Here is an 8,725-nt window from a genome sequence, read left to right on the forward strand (position 1 = left end):
GGGGGTCCGTGGCCCTAATGTGTACTACATTAAGGGTCCTCGATATGAAAAAGGTGGAGAATCACTGATATGGGTGACACCACTCTAAGAAGAGAAAGCAGGTACAGCCCTGTTTTTTGGATTTAATATATTTCACAACAATTGAAGCCTTGAGATAAATAACCATACAACGGATGGAAAAAATACTGAAACTGGCTTACCTGTGCAGCTGCTTTTGCACTTGTGATTTGGTTACTTCGTTTTGGTATAAAGTCCTTTTACATATGGTGTTTCTGTTATTTTGTTTAGTAGTTTAGTTTTGTAAGTCTATTTTGAAAAGTACCTGCAGTTGCATAGTCAAATGTTATACACCAGCTGTATAGTCTAATAGTCATTAGATAGTGAGAATTGTAAGCTTCACAAAACTTGAAACAGACATATATGACTCTTTTATCTGATTGCTTGTAGTGAGTAACATATGGTTGGACCTTCCTCAACTCTAAAATAGTTTATAACAATGACATCTAATGTGTGAAAGAGACAGTGTGACTTCTCTGAAGCTGGGACTGAGGTGTCATTTGTCTGGTAAAAACGACCTCATTTCCTGTAAGAAGCCACAATATGTTAAGAGCAAAGCCCTGCATCTCAAACACGTAGACACAAGCATGCAAATACGTGTGCACAGGCATACAGCACACAAACATGCATGTTACACATACACAAACACATGCAGCTCACCCACATGTGCAAGTTGTGTGCGTGTGTGCGTGTGTGTGTGGTGAGCTGTCCGGCCACCTTGGCAAGGTATAAATACTCGACTGCTAGTCCTGGACTCATGCCGACGGTCCCACTACTGGTCAGACACTTTGATCTGAGGGTTCCCTTGGTTCTCGACATCTTCTCCCACCGAAGCCTGGTGAGTTGATCTTTAAAACCAACTTTTGAAGGTTTTTACATTCATTGTAAACTCAAACATAAGATGTTTTTGAATGAAAATGACGTTATATAGGACTTGTTTTAGCATTTACCATACTAAGATTTGTATATCTGTCATGCAGGTACAGTATACTGTATGTTACAGTTCTTTGTTGCTAATTGTCAAACTTTTGTCTTTGTAAATCCAGGAGCTGTTTGTCTTACTGCGATGATGAAGGACAAGATGCTGACCTTTGCTCTGCTGTGTTTTCTCCTTTCCTGGATGCTGCCTGCAGACTCCATGGTGGTGAGTGGCACATTCTGGAGTAAATGTTAGCCTGGCAAAATTTTAAAAAAATCGATGGACCATTACTCATAAAATTCAACCAACAATTTAACAGTGAAGGTTATGTTACCACATTTACATTGCACAAAACCCTCACAAAATGTTGGGTTAAATAAACTCTACATCAGAAATATTTTACACACCTCTACACTGGGTTCTTATCCAATGTTTTAAATAATATAGTTCATTTTTTTTTTTTTTTTTTTATAATTTACATAACATTCTGCCTAAGCACAAGTCTCTTTCTCTTTTTTTCCAAACCTCATTCACTGTTGGTAAGGAAAAATACAAGCTGTTGTCTAGAATAACACTTGGAGAAGTAAACATATAGACATGCATACTGCACACAGGATTTCAGATTTAGATTTAGATCTTAGGTTGCTGGAGGGAGTTAGGGGTCTTGAACTTGTCAGACTTTAATGCATCATTGTGAATCTGTTCATAAATCCTATAGCAATTGAATCAGAACAGCCTGTTTGATCCACCGAGCAGCCAGTTATCTTTCTAAGAACTTGTGTCATTTTGTGTATATAAGCATACCTGTTTGTCTGTATTCATGTGTGTATTTGTGAATATGCCTATCTCATCCTCCTGCTCTTAATTAGGTAGTTTCTGAATTACCGAGAGGCCGTTTCAAGTCAGTTACGCTATTGTTGCTGAGATTGAGAGTGATATTGTGGGTGTAGGTGCAGTGTGGTTCTGGGATACCAGAATTTACTGTTGAGTATTTTGGACTCAATGAAGAATGTGTGATGGGAGATGGACACTTTATAACCCCTCCTCCCTCCCTCACCCATTTTCTTTAAAGAGTAACTAAACCCCAAACCCAAATCTACAACAGGTGGTGACATCACCTGGCACCAACGATCAGCCAATAGCAGATGGGGTTTAGTTAGTCTTCAATATCCAAGCCAGGTTTCTACACTCACCCTAAATAGCACAAGGGATAGTTACATCTGTGTTTTGTAAATTACCTTTTCTTTTCCTCCTTTCCCTCTAGATCCCTTTCAATTTCAGTGTGCCAGACCCCAACCTCAGCATCCCGTTGAACATGGTTGAAGATGCCGTCGATGACATGTACGAGGGCTGCACCAAAGCTATGATAGACAGGGTCAAAAACAAATACATGAAAACAGAGAATGTGGGAATGTTTGCAGATGCCTGGAAAAATGCTTCAATCTGTGCAGAAGAGGGACTAGTAAAGAAATATAGAGAGGACGAGGATCTCACAAAAGATCACTTCCACGCAATCTGTGTTTATACATCTGACCATAAAGGTTTTTATGCAAAGTTCAACACAGCAGTACGGACCGAAAGGAAAAAGTATGGCACCCCATCTTTCCCGTACCACTCCTTGCATTTCCTGCTGACATCTGCCATAAAGATCATAAAAAACAGTCAAAATTATTGTCATGTTACCTACCGAAGAACCAACGATATCTTTATCGGTGAGGTCAACCAAAAAATTCGATTTGGTTACTTTGCATCTAGCTCTTATAGAACGGACCTGAGAGATTTTGGGAACAAGACCTGCTTTGAAATTAGGACCTGTTTAGGTGCTTACCTGAGGAATTATTCAGTGTTCAGTGATCAAGAGCAAGAGGTGCTCATTCCTCCCTATGAGGTGTTCAACATAGCTAAGATAACTAAGGATCCAAAAGATGCATTTGAAAAAGGTCTCAATGATTGTGAGGTCCTCTACAGCTTGGAGAATAAAGGATTTAAAAGCAATCTGAACTGCCAAGCTGCAGGTATATAAGAGACAAATGGTTCTTCTTCAACCAAATGCACAAATTGAGTAAATTTAGTCTTGCTTTGCAATCTGCGTTTATTAAAACATTCTGATACTACTCTCATGATTGAATGTCTTTTCTCACCCAAGCTCATTACAACATACGCGTGCTCTTGTAATGTGGAAACCCACCGGAAACAACTCCTAAACTCATGTTTAAAGTAACACTGGTATAGACTATAGTTATTGTAGGCTTTACTGTTCATACTTCCCACACATGCTATAGAGCAAAATGTTATGTGTAGTTTGTTATGCGTTATGTGTAGGCCTTCTTGATCTGTTGTTCCATTTATCAGCAATTATATATTGTGCATTTTTTTGTCTGGAAAGTTGCTTTATGAGATCAATAAAGTAGTTACATGGCAAAAATGTGCATTTCCTGCTTTGGTCAAGTGAATAATATGCTTTAACAAATAAACTGTTCATACCAGCAAAGAGATGAACAGCATCTACTGTCACATCCGGTGCTGCTTGTACACTCTCAAGGTCGTATTTTCCTGTTTCATTTCAAATTCACACAATTTAAGAAGTTTTTATACATTACATTCATTAAAATTCAACATCTAAAACAGTCAAGTGATAATGGAAGGCAAATTACATTGTGAATGGAAGCTGATTCAGTGATTGCTAACCTCTCCATTACATTCAACCAACCTCATCATCTTACTTCTGTAGATGTGATATAAGCATCAGGCTCAAACGGGGATGAGCAAACCACACTAAACCAAGTGTTTTCCGCATTTCTTTTTAGACAATATCTTTTCTGTGCTCTATTTTTTTCTTAATAGGCCTCTGTGTTCAATTTCAAACAATAACAACTGATTGTAATTTGGCTTTTAGTGGTGCTTGGCCAACATGGCATTGTTCACAATTCACCTAAAGACCCTTGGGGTCACTCAGTGATGACTCGAAGGATCAAGAAACCCAGAGGTGATTGGCAGCTTGGCTGCCATTCACTTCCCTGGAAAGAGAATGAACCTAATTTCCTAATTTACCCACTGGGATCATTAAAGTTTTCATGTTATCTTATGTACACACAGAAAGATGTGCCAATTGAACTGAAGCCATATTTATGAAGGGTGAATGTGTAGCTTATACAGCTTGCTTACCTGGCTGGCTTACCATTGTGATCATAACATGATTGTTGCACAGCAATGTGGGAAAGCTCTTCATTCAATGCAATCCCATTTGATTTACAATAAATACATATCTTGTAATAAAATACAACAACACAAAACTAGGAATTGTTATGAAGTAACTAAACATAGGCCTTTGGCCTCCTCAAATAGCTTTTATATCCTCACGAGCATAAAGAAATCACTGTGAAATAGTGAAGACCTCCTCATGCAGGAATCATTGTTTTTGAAACACTCTTACAGAAATATAGAAATGAGACCTAATAAAAATATCAATGAAAACCAGAATTAATCCAGAATGCGTACGCCTCACCATGAACAGGTCTTAATTATTCACTTACTCACAACTTCCTAAACCTGTTCACCTCAACAGCTGACCTGCATGTCAACCATGACTGTTCACATCAAAGCACACAGACACACACACACACACACACACAGGTGTGCAAGAGTGAGCCAAAGTGCCTGCACATTTGGATCATGATTCCCAAACAAGACAATGAGTGATTCTTTTAACTCAGTGTGTTAGCACACAGGAAACCTGAAGATGGAGCTGTTGCATTGTATCTGGGATGAAATGCAGTAAACACACTCACTCCAACACATTCAACTTTGGCCCTCAATGTGCTGTTGCACTGTAACTGATCTACACATGAACTGAAAATTATTCATACACATATTAAATGCACTTGTGTATTAATTGCAAACATTTTCACAAAATATTGTCATTCCAAAATACATTGATAGATAGAAGTGAAACTTTCCAAATGAGTCAGAAGCAGATCATTTAAAACAGAATTTGATGGTGAGAGACACACAAATAAAAATCATTACGCTATTTATCTGCACTGTATTTGGCTGTCTGCATGGACTAAACAATAATCATGTTTCCTTCATCAGAAATTAATAGACTTGCCTTGCAATCTGCTGCTCTGGCTTTCTCTCTTTATGTCCTGCTGCTGACTTGTGATTTTTGGGTGATTTTTTAAGGTCCACTCCTGGTTCAGCAGTTGTTCCTTTGTCTTTGGCACACCAAAACAGACTGTGGTCGCTGCTGTCTCCAGTTTTGAACGATTCCCTTAACCACTCACCCTCCTTTTCTTTTTCCCACCCATGCACACCTGTTCTATTTCCATAATGTTCACATTTGATATGTTGTCTGTGCAGGACAGACTGATTAACTGCTTTACATGCATAGTCTGTATGAACAGTGCCTACTAGTTTGAAATGTTCATCCTGTTGGTTTGGACTCAGAGTGGCATATGTTGTTTTTTTACAGTCTTTAGCAAGGTGTCCAATTTAAATCTTTAAATTGTGCTATAAAGAAAATACATATCTCATTTGTGCTATAGGGAAAATACCAATGTAATCAAGAGGTTTAATTTGATATATGAAACTCATTTGATCCAAAATGCCTGTATAAATATATATATGTTTTTAACTGAGCAGATCAATCAAAAAAAAAAAATCTTACTCAATTTTACTCATGCTTAAAAATTGGCCAGAACACAGCAACAACAACAACAACAACAACAACAACAACAACAGCAGCAACAAGTCAAATCACAAATAGACAGACAGGCAAGGCAGGGCATGCAGGCAAACAGGCCTACTGTACCTAGCTCACATCAGTTTTACAACAAATATAGGAAACTATGAATATGAATGTGAATGAAAATAAGGAACTATGCACTAGAACAGCTATACAGCTGTGTAATGCAATATCTTGTAGAACAAAAGGATCACTGTATTTTCTATGCTATATTTCAATCTATCAATTTAGTTTATTCAATTCCATTGTTTTCAAATCCATCGGGGGCAGGGCAGTTTTCCAGTTCTATAGAGGAAGAAAAGGGGGTTGAATAACCCTGCAATAATGGTGATTCCGAAAGTGATCGTGAGTCCAAATAAAAAACCTTTTCTCACATAATCTTTAAATACTATAATAACAACAGTTGGAAAGTAACTGATTGCAGTAACCACTGTGACAATTACAATGATCTTAAAGGCTCTCCTCTTTACATTATAGCCCTCTTGCCTCTGGCTCCTCCCTTCCCCCGGCCCGGGCTGTTTCAGAGCCCTGAGAACTGAGAGGCAAAAGAACAGCATCACTGAAAATACGACCAGGTAAACACTCATCATCACACGAATGGTCACTAATGTTTCTTTCATAAATAACTGGACAAAACAGGAGCCAAGGGTGACTAGCCAGACCACTGTGCAACAGAACACCTTGTACCTCAGTGCTTTATACTTGAGGAAGACAACAGGATGGACGACTGCTACGTATCTCTCCAGACAGATACAGCACTGAAACAGGGGACGGGCAGTGTTCATGAAACCAACAAAAAAGTATGTAGCCTGAACAAGGTGATGTAGTAGATTGGGGTGAAATCTTCCAATAAAATAGCAGACACTGTAGGGGCACATCGTAATGTCAGATATGGCCAGATTGAGAGCAAAGAACTCAGAGGTTATTGTCTCCATTGCTCCAGTCACTATCAGCCACAGGACGCAGCCATTGATGGGGAGTCCCACAAAGAGAATGACTGCATTTACAGCAAGGACAAAATCCAAAGTTATTTGCTCCATGTAAGTTATGGACTCTAATGTTGTGGAGGAATTTGCGCTGGAATTCATCATACAGGAACACTGGGCAGAGCTCTGATGGATGGACTTTGCAATACTTCACTATATTCTGTGAAAAGAAAATTTGAAAAGAAAAATGTCAAGGTGGCATCCTGTGTGGGGAATGACAACACAGTGAGATTTAAAGACTGCAGATCTATGCTAACTATGATAACTTTATGAGCAGGTTTGAGCAGTTATGAGCAGTTTTCTAGCTAATACAATATTTAATATAATATTTCAATAACTCTGCTAAACAATCACACAGCTGTCACAACTGGTTTTCAGCATGTCAAATTTGCTGGTCACATCTACAAGTTAAGTTTAAAGTGTTTTGCATAAAGGGACTATGGCATTTTGAGAAAATTGACTTTTTTTGTTAATTTTGTGCTTGGTGTGCTTGACAGCTGGTAAAACTATAGTTGTTTTTGATTATTGTTTGATGACTACACTACAGTAGTTATAGAAGCAAAATATTATTCATTAAATAAAATTCATCAACCGAGCCAAACTCACCATTTTCACCTGTGATGCCTCACCTTAAATGTGCTTCTAGTTAAAAACTGTATTTAAAACGGTTTGTAACAATTTAGCAGTGCTTCTCATGGATGCATTTAATGATCCTGAATGGTAAGTCTCTCTCTCTCTCTCTCTCTCTCTCTCTCTCTCTCTCTCTCTCTCTCTCTCTCTCTCTCTCTCTCTCTTATATATAGTTTTATGTATTGTTGTCCATGTTTTAAAGTATTTTATGTGTTCTTATGAAGTGTGCTCTGCTACAGTATTGCTGTTCCTGATTTAATGTATTTTATGTGTCTTTTGTAGCTGTCATTACACCTGCCCAGGGACTGCAGTTGAAAATTAGCCAAGATGGCTAAACTGGCACATTTACAGAAATGTCTGTTAATGTGCACTGTCCCTGTAACTTTAAACTGTATAAATAAATACAAAAAATATACAGTACTGTGCAAAAGTCTTAGGCACCCAAGAGTTTTTATATAAATTGTGTCTTAGATGTTTATTCATTTTTTTTCTGCATTAGTGTGTCAGTAGACTGCTCTTTATAGTACATTTTTTTATATTTAGAAACTTTTCATTTAATTATTTTTGAAAGCATCTTCGCTTTACCTTTTTCTTTTACATGTGCCTAAGACTTTTGCACAGTACTATATATATATATATATATATATATATATACACATATATATCAACAGCATATGTATATATATAAACAACATAAAAACACACATACACACATACTGTATATATAGCAAGAAAAGTGTCAAGGCAGTCAATGTTTTTTGTAATTTACTCAGAGAGGAATAATACGTGTTTGTTGTGACGACTTTTTTCTATATATTTATTTTAATATTTGTATACCATAAAAAAAATATTTAGATAGATGTCTGATTGTTTTTATGATGTTATGGTTTACAAAAAAAACAAGAGACAGCTCCTTCTGTAGCTGACTCTGTAGCTAACAAAGACAAATCCCGCCATTCAAAAAACAAAAAAAAAAACAAATCTTAATCTACTACTGTGACGCAGTGAAAATAATTAGTAATTTGTTAAATTAGGTTTGGGAGAGGCAACATTAAAATAAAACCATTTTAGAAACATTCATAATGTTGAAGAACAGTCTCCAACCTGTATTCTTGGTGCTCCGTAGGTGGATACGCCTCTTCTCTTCTCAACCGCTCTTCAATGGATAGTTTCAGTGGTTAGATGGTTAAGGCATCTCTGGGACCGTTTTATGGTGTCCGATAAATTTATTCTTACATTTATTGTTTACCTCCTACTTCCCAACACTTCCCTCCCCTGAACACCTGTTTATGTTCCATGACTTCAGTGAACTGTTGTGTGTATAAGAAGGACTTTCAATGCAAATTGCTGTTGGTTAGCCCAGTGGTAGCCCTAACACTCCAAAATACA

The 8,725-nt window shown here is 37.5% G+C and overlaps 1 protein-coding gene across 1 annotated transcript; it reads left to right on the forward strand.

Annotated features, from left to right (window-relative positions):
* The first annotated feature begins 776 nt into the window (after nt 1–776).
* On the forward strand, nt 777–3,393 carry LOC139924125 (ecto-ADP-ribosyltransferase 5-like). Its single transcript, XM_071915066.2, has 3 exons — nt 777–895; nt 1,104–1,201; nt 2,241–3,393. Exons 2-3 carry the CDS (start codon nt 1,124–1,126, stop codon nt 2,997–2,999), a joined length of 837 nt encoding a protein of 278 aa, XP_071771167.2. The 5' UTR covers nt 777–895; nt 1,104–1,123; the 3' UTR covers nt 3,000–3,393.
* The last annotated feature ends 5,332 nt before the right edge of the window (nt 3,394–8,725 follow it).

Source organism: Centroberyx gerrardi, chromosome 3 (assembly GCF_048128805.1).
Source record: "Centroberyx gerrardi isolate f3 chromosome 3, fCenGer3.hap1.cur.20231027, whole genome shotgun sequence".
In the NCBI taxonomy this organism is placed as follows: domain Eukaryota; kingdom Metazoa; phylum Chordata; class Actinopteri; order Beryciformes; family Berycidae; genus Centroberyx; species Centroberyx gerrardi.

Excerpts from the sequence above, each read along its gene's own strand:
- LOC139924125 (XM_071915066.2), top strand. The coding sequence starts at position 1,124 with ATGATGAAGGACAAGATGCTGACCTTTGCTCTGCTGTGTTTTCTCCTT. Across the intron at positions 1,202-2,240 it reads TGCCTGCAGACTCCATGGTG|ATCCCTTTCAATTTCAGTGT; the intron begins GTGAGTGGCACA and ends CTTTCCCTCTAG.